We start from the raw sequence: 23,605 nt of genomic DNA, 5'->3' as shown, positions 1-23,605 counted from the left end.
AGGAATTTTTATATGTTAAAGGAGACTTACAGGATCCTGGAGGTCAGGATAATGTTAAGCTAGGAATGCCTTTTGCCCTTAGCAAACAAAGTAATAACTGTGAGGCAGTTGAGTTCCTAGAGGAAAGTCATTCCACCTGTCTCAAGGAAACTTGTCAATGGGCTGTAAGTTGTACAGAAATTTAATTTTTTTTGCCTTTGTTTCCAACATCACTGCACTAAAGTATGGCAAATAAAATAGAAAATAAACTTATAATAGATAATTTAGTAAATATTTGAATACAAACTAATGTTTAACGTAAGAACATTATCAAATATTTGAACAAATTTAAGTCACAGTTAATTATTTTAGGAAAGAGAAAAGAGCATACACTTCCTCTTAGAATTTCACCTTTGGTTTTTAAAGATGCATTAAAGGGCATTCAAAGTGATCACATCGGTTCACTTTGGAATAATAAGCATTCCTTGGTGGTTTCATTATTAAAAAAACAAATGCACTTATCCACATTTAGAAGATACTCTAAATTTAACAAATATTCACTGGGCATTTTCTTTGCTGGGTACTGGGCATTATTTAATTACTGAATAATTATTAAATATTTACAGTGTATTTTTATTGTGTTGGGTCTTTGGGAATATACCAACAATATAAAAAAAAGTTCTCTGCTCTATATGTGGGAACTTGGGCCAAGGGTAGGGGTGGGCTGGAATTCTGCCATTCTCATTTTCCAGCCTGTGACTAGGTTTGTAAACTCTGCAAGACTGGTTCTATAGACGCAGATATCTTCCTGGGTCTGACTAAGTTGAGGTGAGAGAGGGCGTTTCTGTGGCTCTCCAACCCACCTTTATTAATAATGGATCCCCATTGTCAAAACAGAAGAGGAAGGGAAGGAAGGAAGGAAGGAAGGAAGGAAGGAAGGAAGGAAGGAAGGAAGGAAAGAAAGAAGGGGAGGGGGAGGAAGAGGGAACAAAGAAAGAAGGGAAGAAAGGAGGAGAGAAAGAAAATCAAACAACCCCTCAAATAAAAACTAAATAAGAGACTCAAGGGGGCGCCTGGGTGGCTCAGTTGGTTAAGCGACTGCCTTCGGCTCAGGTCATGATCCTGGAGTCCCGGGATCGAGTCCCGCATCGGGATCCCTGCTCGGCAGGGAGTCTGCTTCTCCCTCTGACCCTCCTCCCTCTCATGCTCTCTGTCTCTCATTCTCTCTCTCTCAAATAAATAAATAAAATCTTTAAAAAAAAAGAGAGAGACTCAAGGATCTTAACCTTCTTATTGGTGAAATGAGACATGCATACATAAATTAGTTATTTTCCATAAAAAGTTATTTTTCCTTTTTTTCTTCTCCTTTTCTTTCTCCGTCCATATTTCCCCATCTTTTTACTTCCTCCACCTTCATTACACCCTTGAAAGAATACCTTCTCAAACCACAAGCACGATGTGCAGTTCCATTTCTCATCATCACTAAATTGTTTTGAGGGTCTATTCAACACAGTTTCTAATGATTGGTAGAAAAACCATTCATACTGGATAATAATAAATTATATTACCTCCAAAATATGCTGTAATTCAGTATTTTTACTGTTTAGTTTGGTCTTTATTTACTTTGTTGATTCCTTAACTTGGCAGGTAATGAAAAGAATGATGTCCTGTTTTTATGTAGTACTGTAAAGTCTCAGTGTGATCAAGGGACATATTTATATTGCTGTCTTAGATGAGATAGCCAGCATCTATCCAGACTTCTTTCCCAAGGTTCTTGACATTCTCTGAGTTTCACTTCTACTTTGATTATGGAATCTCATGTTTCGAAGGAACCCTTGATGAACATTTATTGTGCATATTTATGGCTGAAACCAAGTGGGATATAAAGCTGAAATTTACACAGATATAGAAGACAAGACTCTTATTTTTGAAGTTTTTAATAATTTCACTAGTTTTTTGAGATGTATTTTAATTATCATATATGTCTATACCATGCTTTGTATCTATATTTAATAGTTTTGGATACTCACAGAAATTCCTAATGATGGGGAAGATAGAATTTTTTACACACAAAGAAATTATTACTTAAATAAATTGACTATTCCAGTAGATGAACAGCAAGTATCAGCACAAGGACTTAAAATCACTTCTCCTATTTTCAAATTAAATGATTTTGCCACCTCTCACCATATTGGCTACTACGAAAGAAACCAATTTAGAACATAGGTTACTACTAAGCCACATGCTCCACCTGTGTTAAGAGTCCTAAGAGAGAAAAAAGAAAGGCAGTTTCTCATGGGATAAAGTAAGTTACGGAAGGCTTTTTAGAGAAACTAAATTTTTAATCAGGCCTGGAAGGAAATGGAGGATTTGTGTTGGTTGGTGAGATAATTTATATAGAGAAAACCACCAGAACTTAGGAGAAGGTAGCAAGAATGTGCAAAATCTTAAAGGGTGATTATAAAGGAGCAGAGAGGCTATATTCAGAAATATCCATCGAGGTTTAGATTGTATTAGTAAGATTGTGTATCCTAGTCTGAGTTATTTTTCATCTAAAGTGTGATAGGGAGTTTGTGTTAGATTGGCTTTTTTTTTTTCCCTTCCTGAAATATTTGCTAGAATTCACCTGTGAAGCCAACTGGACCTGGAGTTTCCTCTGGGGAGAGAAATTTGATTTCATATATATATGGTGTTTTCTCTCTTTTTTTGCCTTTTTCAAGTGTTGGTTTTTTGTGTCTTTTAAGGATTTTCTCCATTTAACCTAAGTAGTTGAATGTTGACATTAAGGTGCCTTTATGCTCTATTTTCTGTCTTTAGGGTGCTTTTCCCCTTTCATCCTTAGTATTCATTCATAATTTGTATCTTCTTTTTCTCCAAATCTACCTTAATGTTTAAAATTTCAGAAATTTTTTTCAGTTGTCTTTCAGATGTCTGTTTCATTGCTTTTTTGCTTGTTATGTCCTTTCTCCTACTTTAGTTTTAATTTGTTCTTCATTTTCTAACTTCTTAAAATTGAAACTTTAGATTTATTGCATTGGGGATTTTTTTTTTTAAAGATTTTATTTATTTGACAGGGAGAGACACAGTGAGAGAGAGAACACAAGCAGGGAGAGTGGGAAAGGGAGAAGCAGGCTTCCCACGGAGCAGGGAGCCCGATGTGGGGCTCGATCCCAGGACCCTGGGATCATGACCTGAGCCGAAGGCAGACGCTTAACGACTGAGCCACCCAGGCGCCCCTGCGTTGGGGATTTTTTGTCTTAATAAAAACATTTAAAACATAGATTTTATGCACAGCTCTACCTGTACTCCACAGATTTTGATGGATGGTATTTTCATCATCATTCAACTCAAAATATTTTTTAATTTTTCTTGTGGTTTCTCCTATGAATTATAGGTTAAATTAAAGTGTAGTTTGTGTTCATCATATAAATGTTTGAATGTTTTCCAGGTATCTTTTCATCTTTGACTTCAAATTGAATTCTTTTCTGGTCAGAGAATATACTCTGTTATTTTATTTATTTATTTATTCATTTATTTGACAGAGAGAGTGAGCACAAGCAGGGGGAGAGGCAGGCAGAGGGAGACGGAAAAGCAGACTCCCCGCTGAGCAGGGAGCCCTATCTGGAGCTTGATCCCAGGACCCTGAGATCATGACCTGAGCTGAAGGCAGACGCTTAACCAGCTGAGCCAGCCAGGAGCCCCTGTTTTAATTATGTTAAATTTGTTAGGACTTGTTTTCATTTTCAACATTTGAGCTTTCATGCCTCATATCCACGAGCACTAGCAAGAGTGCATATCCTGTTGCTATTCTGCGGATTGTGGTGTGAAAGTCATTTAGGTCAAGTTGGTTGAGAATTTCTGTATCTTTCTGATTTTCTGTCTTTGTCAACAATGGAGAGAAGGATGTTGAAATGTCCAGTTGTGACTGTGGGTTTGCCTATTTATTTCTACTTTGAATTCTCTCAGGTTTTGCTTCATGTATTTTGAAACTCTGTTCTAAGATGCAAACACAGGATATTTCTTCTTGATAATTTTATTGATGAAATATTCCTCTTTTTCCATGGTAATTTTCTTTGTCTGGAAGTCTACTTAGGCTGATACTAATAGAACCGCTCCGTCTTTCTTATGACTGGTGTTTGTAGAGTATCTTTCCCACATTTTTTTATTTTTAAAATTTCTGTCTCTGTATACTTAAAGTGTGTTCTGGGGTCCCCTGGGTGGCTCAGTCGGTTAAGCATCCCACTCTTGATTTCAGCTGAGGTCATGATCTCAGGGTCGTGAAATTGAGCCCCATGCCCAGCGTGGAGTCTGCTCAAGATTCTCTCTGTCCCTCTTCCTCTGCTCCTACTCCCCCACCTCCGCTCTCTCTCTCTTAAAAAAATATAGGTAGATAGATAGATAGATAACGTGTATTCTGGTTGAGAGTGTATAGTTGGGTCTCACATTTCTACCCATTCTGACAACCAAGTTTTAAAACTTGTGTATTGAATATAATTATGAAAATGGTTACATATAATACTAGCATCTTGTTATTTTTTTTCTATTTGTCCCATTTGTTGTTCTTCTCTTTCCTCTGCCTTCTATTGGGTGTATTGAATGTTTTTAAGTATTACATTTTATCTCTGCTATTGGCTGTACTATTTTTATAATTTTGTGTATGTCCTAGGATTTTTAGCATATATCTTAATTTACCATAACCTCTGTTCATGTAACATTATACCACTTAACAAAGAATATTACGAAAGTGTATTTTCATTTATGTCTTCCATCTTCCCAGGACCCTGGGATCATGACCTGAGCCAAAGACAGACACTTAACCGACTGAGCCACCCAGGCGTCCCACAGCAGATAGTTTTTATTGCTAGGTTTTTAAATTGAGCCGTCTCTTCTTCTGCATTATATAGTCTGCTCTTAATCCCATTCAGTGAATTTTTCTTTTCAGGTATTGTATTTTTCAACTTGTATTTTTCAATATTCTACTTGGTTCCTTATAGCTTCTTTCTTTTTTTCTCATCATATTCATGTTTTCCTTTAAGATTTGTCTACTTATAGCTATTTAAAAGTCCCTGGCACTTCCTCTCTTTCATTTCTGTATGTTTCTGTTGATTGGCTTTTTTCTCCTGGTTGTAGATCACATGTTCCTGCTTCTTCACATGTCTAATAATTTTTTACTGGGTACTGGACATTCTGATTCTTACATATATGTCTGTTCTATATCTCTAGGATTTTGCTGTCTTCCTTTTAAAGTGTCAAACTTTGTCTTGTATAGGCAATTAAGTGAATCAACTTGATCTTTTCGAAGCTTATTTTTTAGCTTTATGTTTTTATTATTTTTTTAAAATTTTGTTTATTTGAGAGAGAGAGAGTGCAAGAGAGAGAGAGCGAGCGCTTGAGCAGGGTGAGCAGCAGAGGGAGAAACAGAATCCTTGGTGAGCAAGGGAGCCCGATGCCGGGCTCCATCCCAGGACTCCAGGATCATGATCTGACCCAAAGGAGGCACTTAACTGACTGAGCCACCCAGGCGCTCCCTTTTTTAGCTTTATTGAGATGGCTCTAAAGTAGTCTTAGTCTAGAGCTAGTTAAGCCCTTCTACTAAGGCTTAACACTTCTGATGTTTCTACAGAAATGCCCTGGATGTTCAATAAAGTCACATCACTGTATCTGGTTAGAACTTGAGTATCTCTGTGCCCCTACATGTGCAGATTAGTATTCAGCATCAGACTCAAGGGAATTTCTGTTAATATTTCTGGATCTATTTCTCTGCTTAATGCCCTCTCTGACAGTGCCCCCAAATTTCAGCTGCCTCAGCCTCCCCAATTCCAGTGTCTGTCTACTCACTTCAGTGAGATCACCATGCTCTGCTTGGTTATTCCCTTCCTGCTCAGCAGTCTCGGAAATGCCTCCATTTCAACAGCTGGGATCATTATGGGGTTACCTTGTCTGTTTCCCTACTCTTAAGAATCACACTGTTATGATGCCTTTTCTCAAATGACCGGAAACATTGTTTTTACATATTTTGTCCAGTTTTCTACTTGTTTAGTGTGGGGAGTTATTTCTAGTATATTTATTTCGTTGCGGCCAGAAGTGGAAGTCCTTCCACATATTGATTTTGTATTTTATGTATTATGTATGTAACAGATGAATTCATTTTCATGTTAAAAATCCAAGAGTAATATAAATATTCAGAATAATAGATGCTAGTCCCTTCACCTCTCCCATCCCATTTCATGTCACTCAATAGAGAAACCACTTTTAGAAGTTGTATGTGCATCCTTCTATTTTCCTTTATGTACCTATATCCATTTATATATACATGTTCATGTCAATGAGAGATACACATATTTTTAAACATAAATAAAGCAGTTCTATAAGTATTATTCTGCAACTTATTTTTTCACTTGGTAACATCTTAGAGATAGAGATCTTGTTATTAAAGTACATATCAATTTTTATTTTTCTAACATTAGCCATATATCCTACAGAATGGTTTTCCTCTAATTTATTTAACACTCTGCTCTTTAGTCATTAAGGCTTTCCCTTCTAACTTTATGCTCTTATAAACTGTATTTTTTAATAATATGGCACAGCAACTTTTCCAGTGGTAAATATTTCTGTAGGAGAAATCACCAAGTTTTCAAAGAGTCTGTCTGTCTATAAATTGCCTTTCTAAACAGTTTTTACGTGTTTATATTACTCCTAACTACTAGGAACCAGGCTCTTTGGAGAAATGGTTGATTCTAGATCTAGAAGAGGAAATGTAAGAGATAAGTTTAGAATATCTTATCACAACAGAAAGCAAGGGAGGTAAGAAAGATTACTGTGATGGTGTCAGAAGATACAGAATCCCCTTTGAAGGGACTGCTATTGGTCAGAGATGGGGCAGTTTACCAACCAAAAAACTGCTGGACTGAAAAACATCAAATATGTTTAACAGCCAAGAATCATAAAAATGCCAACCAAACCAAACCCCAAACCACATTGCGCACCTTGGAAGGGAGCTAGGGGATAACATTCTGAGTACTGGTAAGGAGAAGAATCATGTATTTATCTTCCTCTTCCTGTACGAACCTTATTTCAAAGTAACCAAATAATTAATGAGAGAAATTTCTTTTTATTTATTTATTTGAGAGAGGGAGAGAGAGAGAGAGAGAGCATGAGCAGGGGGAGGGAGAGAGGGAGAAGCAGACTCCCCACTGAGCAGGAAGCCCAACGTGGGGCTCGATCCCAGGACCCTGAGATCATGACCTGAGCTGAAGGCAGACGCTTAACCGACTGAGCCACCGAGGTGCCCCGAGGGGAGTTTCTTTATAGAAGTCTACTAATAAATGAAGAAGGAATAACAGAATCAGACTACCAGAGTTATAACCTTTATTAATTGAGATACAAGCCCTAGAAAATGATTGTCAGTGGCTACTAATGATCTCAGGGAAAGCATGAAGAGGAAGCATTATGGGAAGTGGATGTGGCGGACAACACTTGACCCCACCGATTATATGTTAACACTGAAGAAGGAGAGACAGTTAGCTGTCATATGGCAACTGATAACGGCAGCTTTTCAAAAATTGAACCTGTTCAAGGCCCTCAATCTAACTACCAGTTTATAGGACAAACAGGAGATAGAGGAACTTATTTAATGACCTCTCGGGATGCTGTCATCCAAGTCTAGAATTCCAGAAGTTCTACAAGATAAATAGTCCAGTTTCTTCAATAAGTGATACCAAGAAATAAAAAGGATGGGAAACTGTTAGAGAGTAAAAGACAAAGATAGGAAATCTCACCCAAATGTAATATGCAGACCCTGTTTGGATCCTGATTTGAACAAACCAACTGTAAGGACACATTGGAATAATTAGATTTTAACAGTGCCTGGATTTTAGATGATATCCAGGAACTGTTAATGTTTTATATGTGATATTAGCATTGTGTTCCTGTTAAAAAGAGTCCTTCTCTCTTAGAAACAAAATGAAACATTTACCAGTGAAGTGATAGAATCTCTGTACTTGCTTTAAATAATCCTGTAAGGGCTTAAAAGAGGAGAGCTGGTGGCAATTATTTATCTTGGATGATGAGTACAGGGGGTTTATTATAGTGTTTTTTCTACATTTGAGTGTGTAAAATTTTCCATCATTAATTTTTTATTTTATTTTTTAAAGAAGTCATCTCTATGCCCAACATGGGGCTCAAACTCATGACCCCAAGATCAAGAGTCACATGCTGTCCTGATCGAGCCAGCCAGGTGCCCCATGAATTTCTTAAATTGGAAAATAAACTTAGCTGTAACAGACCAGGTGAGGAGAGTTTCGTAAATCATCAGAATAAGTGAGGAGCTTTCCGGAGCTTCACCCTAAATATTTGGAGTATGTCTATACCTACACATCTGCAGAAAAGGTATCTGCAAACGGCAGAGAATTTATTCAGCGTGCTTGCTGCGGTTGATCTGGACCCCCCACGTGCTTCTCTTGAAATTAGCATGAGTCTCACAGTTTTCAACACCTAGAGAAATCTTTGCGGCAAAGCTAACGCTGTGTACTCAGTCAGATCGGCTTCTCACGGCGATCCTAATGTTTGTTTTTCAGGTACAGCAGGTGCAGACTGTGCAGCAGGTCCAACATGTCTACCCAGCTCAGGTGCAGTATGTGGAAGGAAGTGATACTGTCTATACCAACGGAGCGATGTAAGTTGATGTGCGGGAGTGGTTTTCCTTTTCCCGCGTAGTCAGAGAAAAGTAATGGACTCGCCGGCACATCCCACTATTCCCAAATGGTTTCCTTGTTTTCATGTTTTGTTTTGGTTTTTTTTTTTTACCAGATCAGAGTTACTGGAATGAGCCTCCTGTGTAGAGATTTGTCTAGGTTTGTGAGGAATGTGAGCTGATTTTCTTCTCAACCTCAATGGATCATTTTAAATTATGAAAACTGTTATGCCTTTTAATGGTTTTCACTAGGTTGAGAAAAATGTATACCCCTCATTGGTGATTTCTATATCTTACTGATACCTTATAAACCCTGTGCTTTTTGTTTTTATAAATAAGGTGAATTTGTGTGTATGTGTGTGTGTTTGTCTGTAAACTAACACCGAACTAGTACATTTGTTTCTTTTGGCATTTATTAAATGAAGTACTTAGTCTCCATAAGAGTACCTGATCCTCCAATCTTATTTTCCTGTCTGAACTTGCCCCCCCCAACCCCCGCCACACAACTTACCACCTTTGCAGGAACAATAATGTAAATTGGTAAGTTTATACCAATTGTGTTTTTCAGCCACTTTGGAGTAAGATTCAGGATATTATAAGAGACTAAGAACTATTACAGGTCACCAGGATTGTTTTCATTTAACCACTTGAGGTTTTGTTTGCAATCTGTTGGATCTTTGGGTTTACCTGCAATAAATTCAAATTCTCTCATCCTCCTTGCCCACCTCCCTTCAGCGTTGGTGTGCCCCAGGTCGATAACCTCTGCTTGCTTTTTTCTTACTGCACCTTCTCTTTCTTTGGGTGGTTTCATCGAGCCCCATGATCTCAACCTGTAACCTCCATGAGGGCAGGGATTTTTGTCTCTTGTAATAAATCTAACACCACAAGGGTGCATGACACATAGTCAAAGTTCACTTATTGTTACCTATTGTTATTATAACTAAACACCTTGGAATCCTACTTTAACTCTGCGTGAATTTTATTATCATGATTAAGATACTTAAGTATTTTGAGCTTTTTATGATTCTTTCCTAGGAAGTGGGGGGATGATGATCTCATATTTGAGGAAATATCTTTTCAGCAACTAATACAGGGCCTGGAAGACAGTAGCTGAAACCAAACTGAAAGCTCTTCCCTGATCCTGACTCTTCTCTCTTTTTTCATTGCTTTTGGTCACTGAATCTATCCACATTCCCACTGCCTTAAAACCTCCATTACCTATAAAATACAAGTCACCTCTCTACCTTGACATTCACCCCATTCCTACCTCTCCAGCTCATTTTCCACCTGTTTTAGAAACAACCAACTTCGTGAGGATTTCCCCAAATACTACCCTTTCGTGCCTATTTTTGGGCATGTGGTTTCCTCTGCCTTCTGTCCTGTCTTTCCAGTTCCCTACACTGAGCCTCGTATGATCTTTATAAACTGCTTCCTCATTCCCCCCCGCCCCTTGTGACGTGGACCCTGGCTCTCCACTGCAGTTAATTTATCCTTCCCCTGTAGGGTAAGGACAGCACTGAACCCTGACTTTCACTTCCAGCACAGTGCTATGAATGCTTATTCATGTTTCTCTTACTAGGAAGAATTCTCTCTGAACGGAAAATGTCATTTTGTTGTTTTATTTACAGCTAGTTAGGAGATTGGCACATAATATAGGGTCAATGAATTTCTGTCGCTCTAGTGAATCCATAACTCTTTACATATGTTCGACATTCTCTGAATATTTTTTTACCTGTTTGTTGTGTAGGACTGGGGGGTGCCTCCTGGAGTGAGCTTTTGGAATCTCTACCATAAACCCACACTACGGTTGGCATTTACACCAAAAAAATAGATACACCTGCCACTTGGACTTGCATACTATCAGGGAAAATATAATGGGTTTCTAGATGCTGCTAGAGATCACTCAGTTATATTGTCATTTCATCCTTGTCTGTGTCACAAGAGCCCCGGAGTAAAGGCATTGTATACTCTGCCTCTGCTCAAGCATGTGCCATCTCCTACCTGGTTTGTTCTTCTCGTTTAAAGGCATCCTGGGCAATGCCTGAACAAGCCAGCCCCCTGCAGCAGAGGGCTGAGTTACCACTCTACTGTCTATTCCTGTAGCATTTTCTCTTACATGTATTACAGCATTCTATCAGCAGAGCATCCCAGAAAATCTGACAAACAGAAGTTTGAACAAACTAGGGCTTTTATTTTTGTCAGGTCATAAGAAGTCCAGAAGTAGCATATTGTGCAAATCACTAGCACTCCATGGCGCAAATATAAAGTCAGCCTTACCGGAGAAAATCTTATAAGCTGACATATAGCAGAGGGAGCATAACTGGACGGGCTACACCATGGAAATTGCTCCAGTAGACAATGTCTGGCCTCACAGAGTGCTGCATATTTCTCGGGAGCGGGGGCAGTGAGCATTAGTTGGCTCTGTAGTAGGGAAAAGTGGCTTTCTTAGAAAGGGAGGAGTGGATGCCTCTCAAGCTCAGTTCCATCAGCCTCTCCTTCCACCAGGATTAAAATCAGATGTGTTGAGCCAGCTTGGAGCTAAACTACTAAAAGATGATAGGAAATGAGCTCTAGAAACATCCAGAACTGTGCTTCCTTTTAGTCTCTTGCTGACATTGGTTTTGCAGCTCAGGGATATTAGGGCCAAGATTTTCTGATAGGTTTGTAGGATGTCTGCTTCAGTTGCGACCATCATATCTACATTCCGGACAGGACGAAGAGGATATGTGTATACATGCAGATATGTGTATACATATGTGTATGTGGGGCCACGCACATGCACACAGAGGCTTTCCCAGAAACCCCCAGCTCCCTTTTGCTTCTCTCTCTTGGCTATAACCACGTCACAAGGCAGGGGTTAGCTGCAGGGAACCTGGGAACACTGGTCTATCGCTTTCGTGTGTATGTTAGAAAGCGGCAGGGGATGAAGGGATTGGAATGGGTGTTGAGATGGTGTCTGTCGTCGTCCTTCATCATTGGTCCAGGGTCGGGCAGAGAGATGACTATTGTATGACTTTGTCAAAGACGTGCAGCCGCTTCACTTTTGTTCATCTATGAAATGGAGGTGGTTAGCTTTTCAAAAGTGCTTTCTGTAGCATCTTATAAAGAGTAAACAGTCAACTTTAGCTATTTCTGTAAAATCAAGTACTATAGTTATTCTTTTTTTATTTCTGGCTCCTATTTAGGACTCTGAATTCTGCCTATTGCCTCGTGCCTTTTTAAACTCCTCCGCCACGGCCCTTAGGGTCTTCCACACCATAGGTAAATGTGAGATCAGTGAACTCATTCATTTGCAAAACCTTAGAAAAGCAACATTGCCAAAGTTGATGCTTTAAAATGAGAAAGCCCATTTAAGTCCAGAAATGATTCTAGGTAAATATCTCACGTTGACATGTATTTGCTGTGGCTCACAGTCTCCTTGTGTTAGATCATGACTAATGAGTTCTAGGTCGTGAGTTCATTTGCCACAAAGTCCAATTAGCTTTGATCCGGTCTGTGTGGGCCCAGATTGTATCCGCACCTCCAGCCGCTGGGGCCACATGCATGCGGAGAGAAGATGCATCTTTAAAAACGTTTCATTAAAATTTCCATTCCAGTGCAATTTTTGACCAAAGATCCTGTAACAGCACTTTCATATTTACTAAAGAAACATCGTCTTGTCGTGAATTATCCTCAAAATTGTAGTAGCTAGAGGACTATGAATATTTATTCTCAAATATAACACACTTTTTTTTTTCTCAGCTTAAGCTATTTTGATCTTTCTGTGATTTTGGAAAGCTGTTATTTGACTCTGTGCAATGTTTGTCTCTCAGGTTGACTTGAGAGTTTCTGTATTCCCTCTTTTTATTTGATGCACGTCCGTGTGCGTTGGGAAAGAGTCCCCCTTTTTCTTCCGTTCTGCCACGCTGAATTCATGGCTCCTAGTGTTTGATCCCTGACTTGGGTCTCAGTGAGATTCTGACTTCTGTGCAATCGTCAAGGCGTTTTTGCTAATGACACTCCCAGAACACAGGCATGCCAGTCTTTATCACGAACCTTCGAGCACCCAGCATCTGACCTTACAACCTGCGCCTGCCTAGTAAGTGCCAATGTGCGGATGCTCCTGTCCCTGGTGTCCCCGTGACGTGTGGCCAGGATGCACAGGGTCTCCCTCGAGAGGCGGTGATAGCCCTCCCAGAGATGTGTCATCACTTGGGAATATGTGTGATCATTATAATTCGACGATACCAGAGTGTTTCCTTGGTTCTCATCGTGAGGACGGACGACTACTGCAGCCTCCCGGGCTCGGCAGTGCGAGTTAGGGAGCGAGCCTGGGTCGTAGCCTCGCAGGCTGAGGCTGCTTTCTGGTGCTCGGTGTTCGAGACCAGCTTTCTGCTCAAGGAAGAAGGTAACAGAATTGGCTGTTCCTTCCAGTAGCTTTCCCACGAATATTTTTTTGAAGTCTGGATCATAGTGTTGTCTTTTTCTACAGATTCTTAGAATTTATGATCGCTGGTAATGTAGAATGCTGTAATTAAACCAGCTGGGAAGCACTACACACCATGTAGACACAGCCCAACGCAATTGATACTTCTTGGTGTAGTTCAAAAATCCATTTTCTTTAATAGAATGATTTTTTTTCCCCTTTCCCTACCCCTTTTTTGACTCCTTCTTCCCCCGCCTCCCATAATCAGTCCTCCATCATGCCAGTCAAAATGGAAATAAAGACATCCTACTCTATCATGGTCAAGTTAAGAGATCTTTTTTTTTTTTTTTGAAAAATGATTTTAATTTTAAAGGACTGTCATGTATCAACCACTCTTTGAAGCTCGTCTCCTGTTCAGAGATGATCAATATTTTGAAATGCCAGTGTGCTGACTGCATGCATATCTGTTGCAATAAGACTGGCCTGGGTGGAGGCCTTCTCATAATCTTCCTATTTAGCTTATAGATTTCTCATCAACCCTGATACAGAATTTTATAAAGTATGTTTCACAGAATGTTAGTCTCATAAAAGTATTCTGTGGTTATGTAAGCGGGAAAACACTGTGCCAGAATCCTTTTGAGGATTCTAAATTTCTATTAGTCTTCTAAAGGCTCTGAGAAGTCCCTCAGAGAAGAAATGTAGTGTGTTAAAAAGTGAACCTCAGAATTCTTTTACCTTGAATAATATGGAGTCCTACCACATGGTGGACTTTGGGAGGTGGTACGCTATTAATATCTGGACATTGAACAGATTTATTCAAAATCCATAAGCATGCATAGAGGACTCACACTTTATTTTTTTAAAAGATTTTCTTTATTTATTTTAGAGAGAGAGAGAGCACGAGTGGGAGGGGCAAAGGGAGAGGAAGAATCCCAAGCAGACTCAGTGCTAAGCGCGGAGCCCAATGCGGGGCTCAATCCCATGATGCTGGGATCACGACCTGAGCCGAAACCAAGAGTCAGACACTTAACTGACTGTGTCACCCAGGTGACTTACATTTTAAAAAGTCATTTCTTGAAAATCCTACAGTTAGTGCGTTTTCTGAAGCTACTAATTATTCTTTTCATATACTTTTTATTTTTTTAGAAAGAAATTTAGTAGCAAGGAATGCATTGTTTATTTTATTATAATTATTGTTTTTAGACAGAAAGAGAGAGAGCGTGCGAGTGGCAGATGGGGGGTAGTGGGCAGGCAGAGGGAGAGGTAGAGAGAGAATCTTAAGCAGGCTGCATGCTCTGTGTGGAGCCCCACATGAGGCTCGATCTCATGACCCTAAGATCATGATCTGAGCTGAAATCAAGAGTCAGATGCTTAAACCGACTGAGCCACCCAGGCACCCCTTTTACATATACTTTTGAAATGCTTAATAAGAAATGTTAAAAGGGGTACTCTTCAAGTTCCTTTTTTGTCTGTTAGTGAAGTAGTAAATTCAGGATTTGCAGATAAGATTATACTTTCTTATTAACATTTAAGTGCCATTTATTTGAAGAAATGGGGCGTAGAATTCGTGTAATTGAGATTGAGAGGGTGTTTTCTGCATTTATGCTTCTACTGATAAGCATGTTCAAATTGGTATAGGATCTGGTTTGCCATTTGGGTTTCGGGAAATATGGAGCTGGTTATGTAGGAAGCTCTTGGAGAGAGAACTGCCCTTTTCTGTGGAAAAGCACACTGAGGTCTCTGCAATTAGAGACGGGTCCATTTCTTTAATAACATAAAAATTCCCATGGGACACCTGGGTGGCTCAGTCGGTTGAGCATCTGACTCTTAATTTTGGCTCAGGTAATGATCTCAGGGTCCTGGGATCAAGCCCCGCGTCAGACTCCGAGTTCAGCAGGAGTCTGCTTCTCCCCCTCTCTCTCTGCCCTTACCCCCATTCATGTGCACTCACATGCGTTCTCTCTGTCAAATTAATTAATAAATCTTAAAAAAAAAAAAAAGAAAGAAATTCCCCTCTCTCCAAAAATGGAAGACTTTCAAATATGGCTTCTCAGAATGTCATAGTTGGGAAGGTTGTGGAGATCATATATTCCAATCCTTACACCTCACAGATGAGTAAATGGAAGCCCAGAGAGGTACAATGATTTGCCCAGCTAGTTAACGTCTAGAATTCATATTTTCTGACCTTTAATGCATGGTCCTTTCCAATGACCTGCAAGTAAAGGTATTTTGATCCTGAGTTATTTGGGGGATTGGAGGGAAGGTCAGTTACAAGAAAACATTTTTAGTAAATTTTATACTTTAGACTATTGCATAATTATAGGTCTTACTATAGGTTGATAATTGAACTTATGATTTTTTTTTATTCTTTAAAACTAAGAATGTTTTTATTCATATGAATCTCTTTTCATGTTTTTAAAAAAGTCATCTTTTATATTTAAATTTATTTCATGAATATATAATGTTCTTTGGATATTCATAAAATGTATGGAGAAGTCCATATGTAATAATTTTTCAACATTGAATATTGTAGTTAAAGAGCTTCCAAGAGAAAGGCTATTATCTGTCTGTCCTGTCTATATAGCTTTTTATTATTTTTCACTAGTAGAATGAAATGATGCACATTAAGGGTAATTTGCTCCATGATATTTTCATATCCAGTAGCTTGTTGTCTAGAATAGTTCTCTACGATAATACTTGGAAGAGTTTAGACACTTAATTTTTCTCCTCCTCTCCTCTTCCCCCCTTTTATTAAAAAGGGAAGAAATGAAAGAAATCCACATATCCTTTTTTAGCTGTAGAACCAAGTTGTGTTACTAGCTTTCTTTTCTTTTTTTAAGATTTTATTTATTTATTTGACAGAGAGAGAGACACAGGGAGAGAGGGAACACAAGCAGGGGGAGTGGGACAGGGAGAAGCAGGCTTCTCGCAGAGCAGGGAGCCTGATGCGGGGCTCGATCCCAGGACCCTGGGATCATAACCTGAGCTGAAGGCAGACGCTTAACCAACTGAGCCACCCAGGTGCCCCATGTTACTAGTTTTCTTAAATGAACTGCTGATACCCCTGTTCAGGTATTGTGTCTCCTATTGACTACAGTGTAACCTCAGAGAAACAGCATTTTTGCATCGAGATTTCCTAATCTGTGGAATGGAATTAATAGTTAAAAGCATTACTTAATAACCAGGTCAGGTACAGAGAGGGTAGGGAATGGAAAGTGGGGTAATTAGTATTGTCTGAAAAAGCATATTCACTTTTGGTATAGGTACTCTTCTAAAACTAACTGCAAAGGTAAAACTTGATAAAAAATCTCCACTTGAACAGTATTTGGAAGCTGGAGTGAGAAATCTTTGCTGAAGGCATGTATTTGTAAAGGGTATGTATTTCGAATCATGATATTGTGCCTCACAAAGAGGCTGATGTCTCTTAGGATACGAGTATAATCCCTCAACTATCTAAAGTCTGAGGTTGGTTCACAAAGGCTGAACTCCGTCATGACCAGAAAGTTCTCGGAAGGACAGCACTGACAAATCTTAGTCCAGCCCTCAGCAGGAGTCAAACCTCCCATGGAGTGCTCTGAAGCCCCACTGTGCCTGACTTAGGGTGTGGGACATACCACCTGTTTGCCTGGCCTTAGCACTCTGTTTGGCCTCAACAACACACATATGCATGTTAGCTGCTTTTGTCCATTTTTGAAAGTATCCATCTCTGACAAATGCCTGGTTTCTCTATTCCTCTTCATAGTAAAACCTCTCTGATTGACCACATATTCTTCAGACTCGTCAAGCCGGCTTTCTTCTCCACATTACAATGAAATTGCTCTTGTCAAGGTCATTGGTGACCTCCAACTGTTTAAAGTCTAATAGACATTCTTCTAGATTAAATTTTCTTAATCTCAAACAGCCACCCTGCCAGCTACTCTCTCCTTGCTTGAATCACCATCTCCCCTTGGCTTTTCTGACTATATTCTTCTGTTTTCTTCCTATCTTGTTGGGTCTCACTCATTCTTATTATTGGCCACATAATTTTTCTATGGCCGAAGTTCTGTGTACTTTTCCCTACTGTTCTCTAACAGAGACCACTTTTCTTTCACAATACCTAATGACTATCAGTCATTGCCATGACTATTTTTAACTTACCTAACATTTGTCTTTCCCCCACCAGAATGTGAGTTTCATGTAGTCAGGTACCTGGTTTTTGCTCCCCATTCTCTAACAGCTAGAACAGTCATTGATAGTAGGTGCTCAATCTGTGTTTGCTGAAGGAATTAAATAAAAGATAGCATTTAATGACATGTGAGACAAGAGCAGGCTACTTGGTTGGTCTATCTTATTTATTTTCTCTTGTATTTATTTTTATTGTGAATTTTTTCTTTCTTTAAATTTTTTTTTATTGGAGTATAGTTGATGCACAATGTTCCATTAGTTTCAGGTATACAACATAATGATTCAACAAGTCCATATGTTGTATTATGCTCATCACAAGAGTGGCTACCATCTGTCACCATATAATGCTATTATAATACTACTGACTATATTCTCTATGCTGTACCTTTTATCCTCATGACTTAACTTATTTCATAATTGGAAGCCTGTATCTCCTACTCCACCCCCCGCCCTTCCTCCTGGCTACCATCAGTTTGTTCTCCATATTTATGGGTCTGTTTTTGCTTCTTGTTTGTTTGTTTTGTTTTTTAGATTCCATGTATAAATGAAATTATGTGATATTTGTCTTTCTCTGTCTAACTTACTTCACTTAGCATATTACCCTCTAGATCCATCCGTGTTGTTGCAGATGGGAAGATCTCATTCTTTTTTTATGGCTGAGTAATATACCATTGTGTGTGTATACCACATCTTCTTTATTTATTCATCTATGGATAGACACTTGGGTTGCTTCCATAACTTGGCTATTATGAATAATGCTGCAGTAAACATAAGAGTGCATATATCTTATCGAATTAGTATTTTTATTTTCTTTGGGTAAATACCCAGTAGTGGAATTATTGGATCATATGATATTGCTAGTTTTTAGGAACCTCCATGCTGTTTTCCATAGTGGCCGCACCAAGTTACATTCCCACCAACAGTGCATGAGGGTTCCTTTTTCCCCACATCCTCACCACACTTACTTCTTTTTTTTTAATTCTAGCTATTCTGACTTGTGTGAGGTGATATCTCATTGTGGTTTTGATTTGCATTTTCCTGATGATGAGTGATGTTGAGCATCTTTTCGTGTGTGTTGGCCATCTGGATGTCTTCTTTGGAAAAATGTCTACTTAGGTCCTCTTTCCATTTTTAATTGGATTATTTGTTCTTTTAGGTGTTGAGTTGCATAAGTTTTTTATATATTTTAGATATTAACCCCTTATCAGATATATCATTTGCAAATAAGTGAGTTGACTTACTGTTTCATTGACAGTTACCTATGCTGTGCAATTTTGATGTAGTCCTAATAATTTATTTTTGCTTTTGTTTCCTTTGCTTGAGAGACATATCTAGAAAAATGTTGCCAAGGCCAATGTCAAAGAAATTACTACCTATGATTTCTGAAATGAGTTTTATGGTTTCAGTGCTTATAGTTAGGTCTTTAATCCTTTTTGAATTTATTTTTGTGGTGTATGGTGTAAGGAAGTGGTCCAGTATCATTCTCTTGCATGTAGCTGTCCAATTTTCCCAGCACCATTTTTTGAAGAGACTGTCTCTTCTCCTTTGTATATTCTCTTCCTTTGTTATAGATTAATTGACCATATAAATGTAGATTTATTTCTGGGCTCTTCTATTCCATTGACCTATATGTCTGTTTTTGTGCCAGTACCATACTGTTTTGATTACCAAAGCTTTGTAATAGAGCTTGAAATCTGGGATTGTGATTCCTCCAGCTTGTTGTTTTTTTCTCAAGATTGCTTTGGCTCTTCAGGATCTTTTGTGGTTCCAGACAAATTTTAGTTTTATTTGTTCTAGTTCTATGAAAAATACTGTTGCTATTTAGGTAGAGATTGCATTGAATTTGTAGATTGCTTAGGATAGTATGGACATTAAACAATATTAATTCCTTCCATCCATGAGCATGGAATGTGTTTCCATTTGTTTGTGCATTCTTCAATTTCTTTAATCAGTGTTTTAGAGTTTGCAGATCATGGGTCTTTCACCTCCTTGGTCAAGTTTTTTCCTAACTATTTCATTCTTTCTGGTGCAACTGTAAATGGAATCGTTAAATTCTCTTTCTGCTACTTCATTATTAGTGTATGGAAATGCAGCTGATTTCTGTGCATTAATTTTGTGTCCTGCAACTTTACTGACATGTTAGTTGGTTGTTTTAAATACCTAAGGGAAAATGATTGGAACTGAATTGAGATGCTGTTAACATAGTATTAACACAGCTTTTTTCACGGTGGGTAGGGGGAGGTTCTTTTTTTTCCACTGCAAAACATTTTGGGCTTATGTGCATGTATGTGGTTGCTCAGTTTTTGTTATTGTTTTCAAATCTATAAGACAGTATTATTAGCTGTAGTTACAGTGCTGTACGTTAAATCCTCGGAACTTACTCTTTAACTGAAAGTTGATGTCCTTTGGTCATTATCTCCCGTTTCTCCCAGCTCCAGCCCCTGGCAACCACCATTCTACTCCCTGTTCTTATGAGTTTAATTTTTTATATTCCACATTGAAAGGAGATTATATAGTACTTGTCTTTGTCTGACTTATTTCACTTAACATTATGTTCTCAAAGTGTATCTATGTTTTTGTAATGGCTGAATAATATTCCACTGTAAATATGTATACCACATTTTCTTCATCCATTCATCTATTGAGGGACACTTAGGTTGTGTCCATGTCTTGGCTCTTACGAATAATGCTGCAGTGAACAGGGAATGCAGATACCTTTTTGAGATACTGATTTCATTTTCTTCAGATATTTACCTAGAATTGGGATTACTGGATTATATGGTTGCTCTGAAATAGACACATGGGCCAGTGGAACAGAATAGAATGCCCAGAAATAAACCATAAACTCAAGCATATGCAGCCAACTAATTTTTGACAAGGGCGCAAGAATATACATTGGGAAAAGGACAGTCTCTTCAATAAATGATATTGAGAAAAACTAGATCTTCACTTGCAAAAAAAAAAAAAAAATGAAATCGGACCACTATGTTACAGCACTCATAAATTGAGATAGATTACAGATTTAAGTATAAGATCCGAAACTATAAAACTCCTAAAAGAAAACACAGGGCATGTGCTCCTTGACATCAGTCTTGGAAATGATGTTTTAGATAGGACACCAAAAGCACAGACAACAGAGGCAAAAATAAACAAGTGAACTCATCAAACGAAAAGGCGAAGGAAACCATCAGCAAAATGAAAAGGCTACCTACCAAATGGGAGAAAATATTTGTATGCCATGTATCTGAAAGGGGTTGATATCTAAAATATTTAAGGGACTGACACAACTTTTTATTTGCAAAAAAAGCAAATAATCCAATTAAAGAAAGGGCTAAGGACCTGAATAGACATTTTTTTTAGATACATACAAATGGCCCACAGGTACATGAAAAAATTCTCAGCATCACTAATCATCAGGGAAATGCAGTTATCAAAAAGACAAGAAATAACATGTGTTGATGAGGATATGGAGAAAAAGGAACCCTTGTGTGCTATTGGTGAGAACATAAATTGGTACAGCCGTTACGGAAAACAGTATGAAATTTCCTCAAAAAAATTAAAAATAGAACTACCATTCGATCTAGCTCAGTTTTTCTTATTTATAAATTTAAACCAGGGACTGTGGATCAAAATCTTATATGCTCCATTTCTGCCAATGTTGATTTAAGTCCGTATGAACTTCCCTGACTTACGTTATCAGGACAAATGGCCTGTCTGTGTACCTATTATGTGTAGCTTACTGGTGTACTTAAAAACCATTCTAGCAATGAACATTTTGGTAATGCTCTCAGGGATAGCTGCAACAGAGTGTAAAACTCCTTTATAATAGCAGACCTTAGACTTTTTAAAACACTCAGACTAAAAGAACCAATAGTTGTGAGATTGTACTTTTTTCCTTCATACCTGTGAACTCTGGTTGCACATTTTTAGTATCTTCCAATACGGTGTTTCTCAAAGTTTCGCAGACCAGCAGCACTGACATCATCTGAGAACTTTTTAGAAGCACCAACCTGGTTCAGAAATTTGGGGCATGGGGTCCGGCCATTGGTGTTTCAACAAGCCCTCCCAGTGATTCTTATGAATGCTGAAGTGTGAGAACCACATTTCTTTATTAGAAATAAAGAATTTAAATACAAAGTATAAATGTCCAGTTATGTTGATGTAATGATAATAAGATGATAAAAAGTTACAGTTCCATTACTTTGGGCATTATCAACATATATAGTAATGAAAATACTACATATGAATCAGAAATCCCAATTAGTTGTTGCAAGAATTCTTACTGACTTTTACCATTCATTCTTGCATTTCCTCCCTAGTTGTTTTGGCAACAATTCAGTAGATGCTTGTAGTTTTTACTTATTGTTATAGCAGTTGAAACGAGTAGAAATAAGTCTGTCTTCTGAATTTAAATCAAGCCAAGGGTTTTATTCGTGATATTGAGTAGTATTTCTTTCTTTATATTCAGTCTATTGTTTTTTATTCTTAGGTAATAATAGGAGGTTAAATGTCATGTCCCTTGAATTCCCTTCTGAATTACTATTTTCCCTTTGATGTCTTTCACAAAATGGACATATCCCCATGAAGATTCCAAATAATGTAGCTACTTCTATGCAGGGCTTTTGTGATGCACATAAAAACTTCATAGTGAGAAAAAAAAAGAAGAAGAAGAAGGTAGCAGGAGGGGAAGAATGAAGCGGGGGAAATCGTAGGGGTAGACGAACCATGAGAGACGATGGACTCTGAAAAACAAACAGGGTTCTAGAGGGGAGGGGGGTGGGAGGATGGGTTAGCCTGGTGGTGGGTATTGAGGAGGGCACATTCTGCATGGAGCACTGGGTGTTGTGCGCAAACAGTGAATCATGGAGCACTTCATCTAAAACTAATGATGTAATGTATGGGATTAACATAAGAATAAAAAAAATTAAAAAAAAAAACAAAAAACAAAAAAAACTTCATAGTGAAAAACTGTTTAAGGGAAGGTTCTTGATTTCAAGCAATAGAAACCAACTCTGGCTTATGTAAGCAGAACACAGGATGTATCTAAAGGTATTTGTGACTCAGAGAATTTCAAGGGAGTCTGGAGAATGCAGCTGAACAAAGGTGGGCATGAGTGATGTTAGGCAGCGGCCAGACTGTAGACAAAACCACATCACAGAAGAAGTCCAGTGAGGACACCACAAATCATGATCTCAAATCATGCACCTGTGTTACCACTAGATTCTGATCGTGGCTGCATAAGCGGGGTAACACTTCCCAACCTGATTCCCCTAATGCCAATAAATGAGACAGTATATCCCCCATCTTTAAAAATAACGCCCCCTACTTCCCAAATTCTCCAGGTTCCCTCTTGTGCTCTCAGATTTTGGAAAATATTTAAAAAGACATTCTGGCTACACCTATTTACCTATTTCTTCGATCTGGTTCGATAAAATGAATATTGCTATCAGGACACTGAAACACTTTTCAGTAAGATCACCTCCTATCCTATCTCATGGACATGTTCCAGAATCTTCGCACATGACCCGTCTGCAGCATTGGGCCCTCCCTTTCTCATGGTTTCCAGTTCCCTCTCTGGCCTCAGGATTTTGTTCTGGTTATTTCTCCTTGCTCCTTGCGCCTCCTTGCTCCTACCCCAGCTTAAAACAAAATTCAAAGTTCTTGCCATAGTTCAAACAGTGTCTTTCAAACTTTCTGAACTACCATCCACAGTGACAAGGTTAGATGTACATTTTATACTCAGGCAAATACACACATACACCCATAGCATATGCACACCCATGCGAGCACACACACACACACATCATGTATTTAAACGATAGAAATAAATGTTTCTCAAAAGAATGCTTATCCTTACAAGGTGTAATATGCTTGAATGTTGGCTAGTCTCTTTTTTTAATAGTTGTTGTGACCTATTAAAATTGTGAATGTGACCCACAGTTTAAAAAAAAATATTTACATAGTTTGGATGTTTAATTTTTACCTACTTTTTCAACCCCATTTCTTTCTAATATCCTCATTCATTATATCCAGCCATTCTAGACTTGTGATTTCTTCCTAAATATCAGAATCTTTCTTGTGTTGTAGCTTTTCACACACAGTGCTCTCTTCCTGATATGTTTTTCTTTCTGCTTTCCATAGGGCTGACTCCTTTTCATCTTTTAGTTTTAAGCTAAATATCTCCCCTTTGGGGTAACATTACTTGACTCCTCTAATAACCCCCCTTCCACTTATTATGCTTTCATATTTGATTTTTCTTCCATAGACTTAAGAAAATTTCTAATTATCATATTGCATTTCTTATTTATTTTATTTTTATTTATTTATTTATTTATTTATTTATTTATTTATTTATTTATTTATTT

At 38.2% G+C, this 23,605-nt stretch overlaps 1 protein-coding gene across 1 annotated transcript in view; it reads left to right on the top strand.

The window, feature by feature from the left end:
* RFX3 (regulatory factor X3) overlaps positions 1-23,605 on the top strand; it is a 236,731-nt gene that overhangs the window by 110,299 nt on the left and 102,827 nt on the right. Inside the window, exon 3 of the mRNA XM_035029136.1 lies at positions 8,556-8,653. Coding sequence (XP_034885027.1) covers positions 8,556-8,653 — 98 coding nt within the window. The remainder of the gene's footprint in view (positions 1-8,555; positions 8,654-23,605) is intronic.

This window comes from Mirounga leonina, unplaced genomic scaffold (genome assembly GCF_011800145.1).
Source record: "Mirounga leonina isolate KUSES-001 unplaced genomic scaffold, KU_Mleo_1.0 Mir_224, whole genome shotgun sequence".
NCBI classification, from domain to species: Eukaryota; Metazoa; Chordata; class Mammalia; order Carnivora; family Phocidae; genus Mirounga; species Mirounga leonina.
The sequence above is the reverse complement of the archived record's forward strand: the minus strand, read 5'-3'. Positions and strand labels throughout refer to the sequence as shown.